Consider the following 12,905-nt stretch of genomic DNA (forward strand, 5'->3'; position numbering starts at 1 on the left):
AATTTCCTGAATAATGTCATGACATTAAAAGCACCATGTTTTGATAACTAATACATTAACTGACAGGCCATCGTACGTTTCCAATAACCTGAAAATCCTTAAATATACAGCAAATGTTCAAAAATCAGACTATATTCAACTCACCCTCAGCTGCACGCCAACGGCCTCTATCTGATTGGATGTTTATTGTGCAATGCCCTCTGGGATTTGTAGTTGACTTCTCCACTGAAGTTGTTATAAAAACACTCTTGGCTTGTTAGTGATGCAGAAGTTTTTCAGTGCACTGACTCAGACTCAGGAACATTCATGTTTTTTGGGGTTAATTCTACCTGTTAGTGAAAACACAAAGAAAGGCAGGTTGCAGGTGCAGGAGTTAGGGTTTACCTGGTGAACAGGTAACGTAAGTGTTTTTCCACTGGTTTGATGTTTCAGTGTCGTCATGGAGTGTTAGCTGCTTTAGCATGACTGTGGCTAACAGGGCAGCTAGCATATGTTCTAAGCAGCAAACCTAGAATGAGACAAGCAGAACTAAGAAATGTGGTTTTGATGGACTGATGCGTTTCACCCTGAAGGTTTCTGTCATCATCCGCAGTGATTTAGTTGTTTGACCACATTTTGAACATAAGGGCCCAGTAACACAATATCAGAGCTGAACAGTGACGAGTTAAAACCAGACTGGACTCGGGTCTTCACAGATTCAGGCACCAGACAATGTAGTACTGGACGTACAGTCTGATGGACAGCTGCATTTTAACATCAGGCCATGAAGGCGTCGCCCAGCAGGAAGTGTCTGACATGAAAAGGAAAAGCTTGTGAGGTGGTCGGGTCGTGGACTCTTCTTCATCAGACTGAAGGAGCGGCAAGTGATCGGACAGGTGGCGTCAGGCGGCGGCTTTGGTCTCCCATTCCTGTGAAAACAGCCGACAGTTATGACAAAGAGGGAAGAGATGGAGGTTTCAGACGCTGCCGAAAGACCAAGAGAAACTGGTTTTAATGTGTGATGACTCAACAACACATTTCTGACACTTGTTCAAAACAAACAAACAGCTTCAAATTCCCAGCACAGTGTTGTGGCTTTTGGAGGTTTTAGTTGTATTTTCATTGTTGAAGCCACAGTTTACTCCTCCTCTTTTAGAAGGAGACGTTGGACATTTTGCAGCCCAAACCAAAGAACTGGACAAAGGAAAATGTAAGTACGAGACTATAGATGCGTGTCTGTATGGAGCAGACATCAGGTCTCTGGATTTCTTCGTCATGAAAGGATGCAGGAGGGTCAGCAGGTGTAAAGCATCAGTGTGTGGTGTTAGTCTGTGACTCTGACCTTCCTCCTCTGGAAGACCTTCCCATGTTCGATGAACAGCGCTGACGGAGCTCGTCTCAGGGAGTTTTTAGCCGAGGCCGTCCGTCGCAGCAGAGGGTTGAGGAAACCAGCCTGGATCAGCAGAGACCAGCAGAGGTGTCAGCACAAACCAGTGAATGAAACCAGTGAGTGGTAGTTACTGAGGTTACCCAGAGAGAAGGCTGGAAACCTGTGTTCTGCCACGTTAGCCTGTTCAGCTAGTACAACACTGTCCCTGTTCTTTTCTGTCAGAGCCAAGTCCAGCAGGTGAGTGGAAACAGGTGTGGACAGGACACAGTGTGGGTGGAGTTTTAACATCACCTGCAGGACTTAGCCTGGCTAACATGCTAACACTCTGTCTGCTTCAGTCTGAGCGAAGCCTCAGGCAGGAACAGTTTTAGCTGCTGTGTGTTCACTGATACATAATCTGGTTTAGATCTTTCCACAGTTTCTGTGAATCGTCCTGTTTTCCCACCTGAGCGCGCTCAGTGCAGACGGCCAGCGACTGTCTGAATGAGGTGCGTTTGTTTTGCTTCCCAGCTGATGCCAGGTTGATCTCTGAGCCCGCCCTCAGCTGTACTGCCCTCTTCCCCGTCAGCTCCAGCTTCTGAACGCCACGCTCCCCTTCACCCACTGTCCTGCCTGAAACACACAACACAAAACGGTTATACTGTGGTTTCCCCCAAAGCAGGACGATAGCCGGACGGCTCCAGGAGGCTCAGAGTGCGGCTCCTGTGTAAAGCGAAGGGCTAATGAGGACTCACTGTGGCTGGTGAAGACAGTGTTGCTGTAGGTCACAGAGTCTTTGGACGATACCGAGCTGGAGCGGACCGAGTCCTCAGAGAGCTGCAGAAGAAGAGCAGACATGAGAAAACACTTAGATGTTGGTTTGCTAAGAGAATAAAAGCCCAGCTCAGGTCGTACCATTTGTTCCAGCATGGAGGTGTTGGAGTAGATGGGCTGCTCTCGGCCTGGACCACACACATGGAAGGGGTCGTCCATGTAGGTGTTGGAGGTGGGAAACCTCCGAGTCTGCAGCCCCCTGAGGACGGAAAAACAACAAGTGACATGGAGTAGGACTCTCTGCTCACAGCAGAGTCTGGAGCTGGTTTTTGGAAACAGACGGGCCTCCCATTGTTGGTGAGGAAGAACCACGTGAGCCAGGTCAGCGGTGTGGCTCCCTGCTGGGTTTTTAACAGTTTTTGGACAACAATGGAGGTCTACGGCTCAGACCCATAAGCTGAACCAGGTTCTGGATTCACACACATTCATTGGTGCTGCCAGTCTCTGGATGGGATCTGGACTCAGGGACACACACACTGAATCAGCAGCTTTGTCTTTAGTAAAAAATAAAAACCGGACCCTGTTCTCACCTGAGCGCTCCACCTGTGTGATCCTGTGTGCTGTTGTCATGGCGACTGTGATTGGCAGCTCCGTCCTGCAGCAGCTTTAACCACCGCTCCTTCTCCTCCGCACTACTGACCTGAAGGAGAAAATGAAAATATGAATGAGTGAATTTATGAACGAGTGAACAAACTCTTGTTTCCTGCCACCTCAGCTCACCTCCAGCACGGCAACCTGGTCACTGAGCGTGCTCAGTGTGATCCTGTAGGAATGGTTGGTGTCGGGCCCGGCTCGGACCTCGCACCCTCTGAGCTGGACCGTGTACTGAGGAGACTGCTCCCTCCTCACCTCCCCATCCTCCTCCTCCTCCTCCTCCTCCTGTCCGAACATGTTGAGGAGTCCGGCCTCCACCCGACACCGTAAACTCTGCCACTGACAGTTCATCAGCACGTTCAGGAACCCTGGCAGAGAAGGAGAAAAACCTTCTGACAAACCCAGACCGATTTCAGCATCATGCACAGGGCAGCTGCAGACAGACCCACTACCTTTGTCTTTGTTGAGGCTGCAGCGAACTGAAGGTTTCTCCTCCTCAGAGTCAGTCTGGACTGTACTGGACTGAAGAAAGAGACACATGGTGATCAGGAACGTCACATTGTGTAGTCTGTACCCATATTTCAGACTCCATGCTGAGGGGGTTCATTGTGGAAAGACTTGAGACACTTCATTAGGTAATAAAACCAAGTGTGTGTCCCTCACCCTGCAGGACAGTGGCTGCTCTGGTCTGATCAGAGATAACGAACTCGGAGTCTCCACTTCACCTCCAGCACTCACCTCCTCTATCACCTGCACACACATACACATTCAAGGCTGACGAGTCCATGTTAACCCTGGTTGTTGCTCTGCCTTTGTCCCAGTCTCTCTGTGCTGACTATGACTGAGTGTGTGTGTGTGTGTGTGTGCTGCTGACCTTCTTCCACTCGTCGGCCTGCTGGAAGCTGCTGTATCCCAGCACCAGTGTCTCGGAGCCCAGTGGCACCAGTTTGAGCTGGTGCTGGATCTTCCTGTTGGTCTTGGACTTGTAGACGAGCTGACAGCCGCGCAGGTTCAACTCCAGCTGAGGCAGCAGGTCCCGCGCACACTTATAGCACTGACACACAAACAAAACAGTCTGAACTGTGAAAACAGGAAGTGTGAGGTGTCTCTACCTGTCCATTCAGACTTTGGTACTGATCCAGCACTACACGCAGCAGAGCCAAATGGTCCAGTTTTAGCTGAGAATTAGCATTAGTCACCCACAGCTTATTTTAGAACCAGGATGAAGTTCTGGAAATTGGTTGAGACTGTTCACTAAAATGTCTCACCAGCAACACGTCGTTCCTGACGATGAACAGCTGTTTGGTCCACTGTCCGAGCCACTTCCTCCTCCACAGGTAGGCGCAGAGACGGGACTCGGGGATGGGTCTTAAGCAGGGCTGGGAGGCGCTCCATTGGATGTAGTGGGCTCTGTCCTTCACAAGCTCCTCCCCCTCTTCATCATCATCGTTGTCCTCGCCGTACGACTCATAGTGGCTGCTGTCCGACTCTGCTTTCTCTGGAGAGAAGCATTAGAGTCTTTGTTTTCCCATCAACATATTGCTGCACCTGAGTGTCAGTGAGTTTGCAGATACCTGTGTTAGACGCGGTTGTGTCAGCAGGTACGTAAGGCTCTGCCTCCTCGTAGGTATCTTCATCATCATCACCTCCTAGACCCCCAGGAGGGTGGGGAGGCACGGCAGGGCCCTGGATCTAAAATGATTGGATTGATTTAGACATGAAAAGGATGAAGACATGAGTTTTTATCGCAGATAACAACATAAGCACAACATTAATGGAGTGTTAAGCCCAGTCCATGTGGATTAATTAACAGAGCTGAGTCCTTCCAGCTTTAAATCCAGGTGCTCAGCCACAGCAAGAATTCATTGGTTCAGTTCAACTGTGCATATAGTGTAGGACTTTGTTAAAGGAATCATCCACTGCTCCATAGATGATCATGTGACTGTGACTGGAGAAATATCCTACAACACCCAGGATGCATTGCACCCGGTGCAGCCCAGTGTCCCGTCCATTGTAGTTCGTTTGTTTTTGGAAGACTTATCCAAAGAGCTGTGCACACGGGTCACACAGGGGGAAGGTCACTGGTATTCACACAGGAGGCTGGATGGAGACCAGCAGAGTCTCCCTGAGGTCCCAGAGGGACAGTTTCAGGGAGAAACAGGGTAAAAAAACAACATAAATAAAAGCAGAACAAGCTAAATGAATTCATGACTATGGATTAGACGTCTACACAAAGTGACTATAATGTTAGGATAAGTTAAGGGTCAGTGAGTGTGTGTGTGTGTGTGTGTGTGTGTGTGTGTGTGAGATCTGTGCATCCATCACGTAGACCAGATGCTAATCTGCCACCATTAGTGACCACTTCCTCCCTCTGCAAAGCTCTCAGCCAATAGGACGACAGGCAGAGAAGAGACGGCCTCATATGTAAACACCGAACATCCTGTCACTCCCTCTAACACACACACACACACACACACACACACACACACACACGGTAACCCTGCCATCTCCTCCCAAACCTCAGGAGGACTTGGTCTGTCATTACTGACCCACATCACACAGCAGCCTCCTCCTGTTCTCTCTCTCTGTTGCTACTTCTGGATCCACATCATGTTAAAAACTCCTTTTTCTGTCTCAGCCACTTTCCTTTGACCTCAAGAAGAAAAAGTCATGAGGTGAAGAGAATGTGAGGCGGGTGTTTTGGTTTGTGTTGTGGAAAAGGACTCTCCTGTGTTTCCAGTCAACCTTTCTGCCCCTGTAGCATCTGGCTTTAGCAGCTGCATGTCATTTTAACAGAGCTCCAGATAAAGTGTCTGGACACGACATGAATCTCATCCAAACCGCAGTGAGCAGGTCCATTTAACGTCTTCACTGCATGGACTGCTTTGTTTTCCTGAAGCACACCTGTCCAGGCCGAAAGCAACACGTATCCCAGAGTCCCAGAGGAACATCTGGTTCATCCTGCCACCATGCACACTGAACTGGAATGTGAGCCACGTTTCCTCCAGAGCTGCTGGGTTCCCATGTGTTCCTTCCAGTCTGGCTCCATCAGAAGCTTCTCCATAAATGTCCAACAGATGTGAAGATTCCAGCTGTACAGCTCAGTCCACGTCTCCCATGCTTCATCTGAAGGATCCAATCACTGGTTTCCAATAAAGGGGCCCATAAAAGACCTCGATGAAGGCCACTCTTGTTTTTTCTGAGGTCATCAAGAAGTTCAGCTCTGTCCTGGGCTGTCCTCTGGACTCAGTGAGGGAGGTGGGGGACAGAAGGGTCCTGGCTAAACTAACTATCTATGCTGGACCATGAGTCTCACCCCCTGCTGGATGCCCTGTCTGCCCTGGAGAGCAGCTTCAGTGACAGACTGATCCACCTGACTCCACAGGTCTTTCCTTCCTGCTGTCAGACTCTACATTGATCAGACTAACAAATTAATTTATTCATCCATAGATAAATCCATATACTGGACATACCCATAGACACATATCTACACACTTATAGTTTCTGTAGCTTCATAGTTTTATTCCACTTAGTGTTTTTTAATATTTTTAATTCCTTATTTATCTCACATCTTCTGACCCTCTGCTGTGTTTTTGGACTTACTGTTGTCAACAAGACAATTTCCTCATCGTGGGACAAATAAAGGTTTTCTGATCTTGTCTTATCTTTAGTTTATGGCTCAGGGACCACCTCATCTCAGTGACTGTCCTCACAGCTAAAGAAAGACCACGTGGTGACTCACCCTGTTCCTCAGCCAGATGGATGAGTCCTGCTCCGAGACCAGCTCATAGGACTGGACACCATCTGGACAAACAGACAAACAGAGTTACTGCAGGTCGTCTGTCTCTTCATTTTCTACACATGTGTTTTCATTACTGCGTAACAAGAAAGACTCAGGATTAGTTCAGCCTTGGAGGGTTCCTGAGGTCAGTGTTAGACTCTACCTGTCCCAGGTGTGTGGATCAGCTCGGTGCTGGGAGACAGTGATGGACAGCTCATGATCATGTACTCAGCGTCTTCCACTGCAGACACAACAAACAGTTCATGCAGAGTAGTGTTGACACCTGGTACGTCAGTGATGTCTGTGATGTCAGTGGTGTCAGTGGTGTCATTACCAGGTGTGTCCTGTGTTTGCAGCTTGGCCAGCAGCTCCGAGATGGATTTCTTTTGAGCCTGGGCGATGTAACTCAGGTTCTCGGAGTCCAGAACAGACAGGAAGGACTGCAGGTCCCAGATCAGCTTGGCTAGTACTAAAGGCAGAAGAAGAGACAGGTGGGTGAACATGTGGAGGAAGGATTCAGGTACTTTGACCAGTGGAGGCAAATATGTTTACTCCAGTCCTGTACTTCAGTCCAACTCTGAGTATTTCCATGTAGTACTACTTCATCCTTGGACTTCACTACATGTCAGAGTCAAACCTTGGACTTTTTCCTGCTCTACATTTACCTGATAACTTTAGTTCCTTTTCAGGATCAGATGGATCCAACAAAATACAGACTGATCATCAAACTTTATTGATCCCTGGTGTGATCAACACAATAATCCATCAATAACTAGAATCCAGTATTATCAGATACATTCTGCACTCTGTACCTTTATTGCTGAGTGTTTTTATACAGTAATACTGCTTGTACTTAAGCACAGGTCTGAGGGAACATGTGGATGTGTGTTACACGATGAACTGTTTTTAATCCCAGTTCAAGTTCTTGTGGCTCGTTCTCTTCTTCCACGATGGTTTTGTCCTGAACCAACTTTATTGTGGACTTGAGTGATAACCAGAAGCTGATCTGGGCTCAGTGGTGGAGTCAGTCCGTGCTGCTGCTCTGAATGAAGCTGTTGTCTCTCGGTGAATGAACTCACTGTGTTTCCACTTCAGAGTGAAGAGTTGAAAGGCAGCGATAAAAGAAGTTGATTATTCACCGTCACACACAGACAGAACATGTCCGACTGTAGGTTCTGTCTCTTTCTACGCTTATTAAATACGGAGGGAAACCATTTCCGCTCCAGCTGGACATTAATCATCAAACTATGATTTAGATGTTTAATGTGTTGAAGCAGAAGCTTCTGTCTGGTCTGAACAGTTCAGGTTATTAGATTCTGTTAATGAGTGGAGGAAAAGCACTGGACCACACCTGTTCAGGTAAACGTTCCCATCTCACAGCTTCAGATGTTCTGACCTTCAGAAGCTTTGAGATGTGACAGGACACACACTGATAAGCTGCCGCCAATGATTAACACAGAGTAAAGACTGTGTGTGCTGTTACATCACCTGAAAGACCCGAGGCTGGAGCACAACAGATGAGGACTCAGGACTTGTTTAGGTTTCAGGTTTGTCCCCTCAGTACAGGTATTTATTTCTTATTAGAACTTCCTCAGTGACCACTACATCCACCTAAACACCTGTGTAACCTCTTCAGGAACATCTAGAACCTCCTCAGTGACTCCTACAGACTGTAAGGTCTCCTGTTCTCCAGAGATTAGACTCTGACACGTTCCTCGACCCATGAATATAAATAATGTTGAGATTTACTGACTGAACTAATATGATTTGAGTCGTTTTCACATCCAACTGACTTGAACAGAGACGACTGTCGCTATATATCCAATAATATATCCAATACTTTTATACACAGGTGGGTTCTTGTGTTCCTTGGACTGTTAAGCCTTAAACAGAACCTTCATCAAGGCGTCAGTGTCTCTGTCCTGGAACATGTATTGACTAGTTCTGTGTTGTTGTTTAGAGCCGAGCTGATTGTCTGAATTATCATCAGAGGGAGGCAAAATGTAGAAAATGCAGAGGAAGCCCGTCCACACAGGCAGCGATTGTGTCCGAGCTTCATTCACACAGACAGAGCGGGTCCATTCAGGCCGGGCCGAGTGGGAGATGAAGGTTAAAAGCTTCGGATTAAACGCTTCTCTGCTGAATTTAAGGATCCTGCAGCTCCGCTGATCAGCCTGCTGCTGTTTTAAACGCCGAGCGTCACATAGCTCACACACCCACGACGCAGCAGCAACCACAGGACGACGCTGAGCAGCGGAGAAGCACCGCAGACGACCGGCCGTGCTAGAAACAAGACGTTCAGAGCGCGGACGGCTGTTACTCAGCGCTGCCTATCTGCCCATCGGCTCTACTTCCTGTCTCTGGCTTTGATGCTGCAGAAAACGCACAGAGAATGACGTCCAGTGTCCAGTGTCCGTTCTACTGTGCACAGATAAAGGCCGTCACTGTGGAAAGAGCTCAGAGTTAAAACAACAACAATAATCTACAACTAACAGAAAGTTCAATAGGCCAGTTTGGATTCAGTCTGTTTCACTTTACGACACACTGAGCTGCTCCTTCACTTTCAGTGTGTGTGTGTGTGTATTTTAGTGATTTGAGCTGCTTTACCATGAAAACCAAACCCTCAAATTAGCACAACGATGGGATTTGGCCACTGTGTGTGTGTGTGTGTGTGTGTGTGTGTGTGTGCGTGTGTGTGTGTGTGTGTTACAGGGTGTGGAGCAGCTTTTTCTTTCATCTGGTTGTTAAATATAGGACAGAAGAAACATTTACATTACTGAGCTGACTCAACCTCAGGCTCCATCCACCACTGGCCCAGTAAATCAGGTGTGACAGAACTAAACAAACTCAATAATAAGGTACAAACAGCAGTGGTACAAGTACTCAGATACTTTACTGCAGTAACAGTAGAAGAACCACGGAGTAAAAACCCTCTGTTCCAAGTAAAAGTCCTACATTCAAAGTTTTACTGCAGTAAAAGTACTGAAAAGTACCATCATCCAAATGTACTTGACGCTAACTACCTTATATACTTCTAATTTGAAGTACTTTATATACCACTGGGTAGCTGACGTTAACTACCTTATATACTTCTAATTTGAAGTACTTTATATACCACTGGGTAGCTGACGTTACCTACCTTATATACTTCTAATTTGAAGTACTTTATATACCGCTGGGTAGCTGACGTTAACTACCTTATATACTTCTAATTTGAAGTACTTTATATACCGCTGGGTAGCTGACGTTAACTACCTTATATACTTCTAATTTGAAGTACTTTATATACCGCCGGGTTGCTGACGTTAACTACCATATATACTTCTAATTTGAAGTACTTTATATACCACTGGGTAGCTGACGTTAACTACCTTATATACTTCTAATTTGAAGTACTTTATATACCGCTGGGTATCTGACGTTAACTACCTTATATACTTCTAATTTGAAGTACTTTATATACCGCTGGGTAGCTGACGTTAACTACCTTATATACTTCTAATTTGAAGTACTTTATATACCGCTGGGTAGCTGACGTTAACTACCTTATATACTTCTAATTTGAAGTACTTTATATACCGCTGGGTAGCTGACGTTAACTACCTTATATACTTCTAATTTGAAGTACTTTATATACTGCTGGGTAGCTGACGTTAACTACCTTATATACTTCTGATTTGAAGTACTTTATATACCGCTGGGTAGCTGACGTTAACTACCTTATATACTTCTAATTTGAAGTACTTTATATACCGCTGGGTAGCTGACGTTAACTACCTTATATACTTCTAATTTGAAGTACTTTATATACCGCCGGGTAGCTGACGTTAACTACCATATATACTTCTAATTTGAAGTACTTTATATACCACTGGGTAGCTGACGTTAACTACCTTATATACTTCTAATTTGAAGTACTTTATATACCACTGGGTAGCAGTACACAAACACTGTCAGTGTCATGAAGTTGAGGTATCACAGTAAAAGTACACAAGTATTATCAGCTTTATGTAGTGAATGTATCAGTAGTAGAAGTACACACAGGTATTCCTAATTAACAACGTGTTATATCCCATAAGCCTGTTTATTTACAGCTGTATGAAGTGAAATGTACAGCACCTTCAGTAAACTGTACTGGAGTCGAAGTATAAAGTAACATAAAATATAAATGCCTGAGTACATTTTCAGTACGGCCAAACTAAATACCTAAATACTTCTGTGGCGTTTCCGTCTGTGAATAGAGACTAACATGCTGCGTGTAGTCATGAACCTGAAGTCAAAGCTCTGTAACGGCAGAAAAATGCTGAGATTGTCGGGCACAGTCTGAATCTAAACAGTCTATTAGCTCAGTCTCCTGAGGGCTGCAGGAGGAAGTGATGAGGAGGAGGAGGAGGAGGAGGAGGAGGAGGAAGGACGATGGAGGAGGACAGACGAGTGTTTCCGATTGTTGTGTCGCTGCAGTTAACATACCATCCGAGTGATAAAGAGTCCACGCATAGACCAAAGCAGGATCACTGCCCGACACTTCAGTCCGGAGTGAAACTATTGTCAACACACTTCCTAACCACAGGCCATACAGTGGTGGTTCCCAAACTAGGGGTTGGGACCCCTTTAAGGGGCACAAGACTGCTTTTTGATGAGTGAGGATGTGAACAGAACTTTACACTGTTAAGGACCCGTCACCCCATTTCCCTGCTAAACTAGTTTAAGTTCAGTCAGCAGATGAAAAGTCCTGACAGCACAACACCAGTAAACAGACCTATACCCCTTAATCCAACGTTATCGCACCATTAAATGGCTGTTATCAGTTGTGTTCAGGACCATAACTGTGGGCTGGTAGGGCCCTACTCCACCTCGTCTACAGCACAGTACACTGGATCTTTATTGTACATCTTTTTTTAAACAAATTCATCAATAGTGACTTGTACTCCTGTCACTGTTACCACGGCCTCTAGAGGGCGCTTATCTTTGACTTATATCCATGACATACGCCTTCCGGCCTGCTGGTAGGTGCAGTTGGCCCCTATATGTCTGATAACAACTGATAACAACAGCAGCTTAATGGGGTGATCACATCTGGAGCAGTTGAATAATAATAGTTTTTTTAGCAGTAATTCATCAGCTTTAGTAGTTTACTTCCCGAGGTTGAGGCATAACCTGTAACAACACAATCCACTTTCAGTCCCTTTTAAAAAAGAAAAGTAAAACGTGTGTTTTCAGGTGTGAACTGTAAAATTTGACATTAAACTCATGGACATGTGGTAAATGTCAGACCCGAATCATTTGATTTTAAACATGTTATCTCTAAACTAAATAGTCAGCATTTGGCACCATCGCACTTTAGCCAGTGTGACATCTATTTCACATTAAATGACGTATGTGTGGACTCATCTGCCTCTTTTCCACTTGTTTCTTGAAAACTACAGTTTTAGGCAAATACTGAAAAAAATCAAAATCTCTAAATATGCATTTGTGTTGCACATGCAAAATGTTTTTCAGATGAAAATTTCATTTGTTATGGGTTTTTTAGTCCGTGTACTTCTTTCATTGGTCTCCTGCAGTGTGAACACGTTACTCCTGTGTTTCCATATTCCTCTTTCTTGTAGTATTTCTGTAGTTGTGTTATGAAGCGACCACTGTACCTTTCTGTTTGTCCATGTCTGTTTGTTGTCTCAGTAGCTGCTGATCTTCAGTCTCATATCTCTGCTGAAGAATCCAGACCATCCAAACAACAGATTTCCTTCTGTTCTCCTTTCACCAAACTGTCTCCCTGCTCTGTGTGAAGCAGCTTCAGCTCTGACAGTGAAGTCCTGCCTCTGTTGACATCAACACACGAGGGAGGAGAGGAGGACGGGCCAACACTCATTATGTATGAAGAGAGAGTCAAAAACAACACCCACATGTGAACAAACTGCAAGTTAAACCAGTTTAATGTTGGCAGATATTTAACAAATCCCATGTGCAGACCAACAACAACAGGGAATGTCCCCTTCACTTTTGTGTTGCAGACACACTTTACACCCAGTAATGACCTTTTATGTTATATTTTTCCAAGGAGATCATTATTTCTAATCACAAATACTGTACTGGAACTCCAGAACATGGTTCATCATCATCATTATATTATTAGATTTTATATTCAGTATTCAGTTCATGTCATTCAGTATTATTCATACATTCAGTCAGTACATCCAGTGAATGAATTTTCATCTACCGACAAACTTGTTTTTTTTTCGGGGGGTTAAAGTTTGGATCTGTGGATGAGTGAAGACTATACAATTTATTTACTCAATTAATTTATTAATATTTAATTTATATTTTAGCCCACTGAGTGGCGGTAGAAACTTG

At 45.3% G+C, this 12,905-nt stretch overlaps 1 protein-coding gene across 1 annotated transcript; it reads right to left on the reverse strand.

The window, feature by feature from the left end:
- Window position 1: 1 nt before the first annotated feature.
- LOC113138885 (actin filament-associated protein 1-like 2) lies at window positions 2–12,463 on the reverse strand. Its single transcript, XM_033325348.1, has 15 exons — window positions 12,200–12,463; window positions 6,892–7,026; window positions 6,721–6,798; window positions 6,519–6,580; window positions 4,351–4,468; window positions 4,045–4,274; window positions 3,651–3,830; window positions 3,440–3,526; window positions 2,903–3,298; window positions 2,713–2,822; window positions 2,264–2,381; window positions 2,104–2,185; window positions 1,815–1,981; window positions 1,322–1,432; window positions 2–908 (listed from the first exon to the last, which is right to left on the reverse strand). The coding sequence occupies exons 1-15, from the start codon at window positions 12,279–12,281 to the stop codon at window positions 882–884; spliced, it is 1,983 nt and encodes a 660-aa protein (XP_033181239.1). The 5' UTR covers window positions 12,282–12,463; the 3' UTR covers window positions 2–881.
- Between the last annotated feature and the right edge of the window lie 442 nt (window positions 12,464–12,905).

The sequence above is a fragment of the Mastacembelus armatus genome, chromosome 9, assembly GCF_900324485.2.
Source record: "Mastacembelus armatus chromosome 9, fMasArm1.2, whole genome shotgun sequence".
Lineage (NCBI taxonomy): Eukaryota > Metazoa > Chordata > Actinopteri > Synbranchiformes > Mastacembelidae > Mastacembelus > Mastacembelus armatus.

Coding starts and splice junctions, on each gene's coding strand:
- LOC113138885 (XM_033325348.1), bottom strand. CDS start 12,281: ATGGTCTGGATTCTTCAGCAGAGATATGAGACTGAAGATCAGCAGCTA. Junction 6,799..6,891: donor GCAAACACAGGACACACCTG/GTAATGACACCA, acceptor TTGTGTCTGCAG/TGGAAGACGCTGAGTACATG. Junction 3,299..3,439: donor AGCAGCCACTGTCCTGCAGG/GTGAGGGACACA, acceptor CTCTTTCTTCAG/TCCAGTACAGTCCAGACTGA.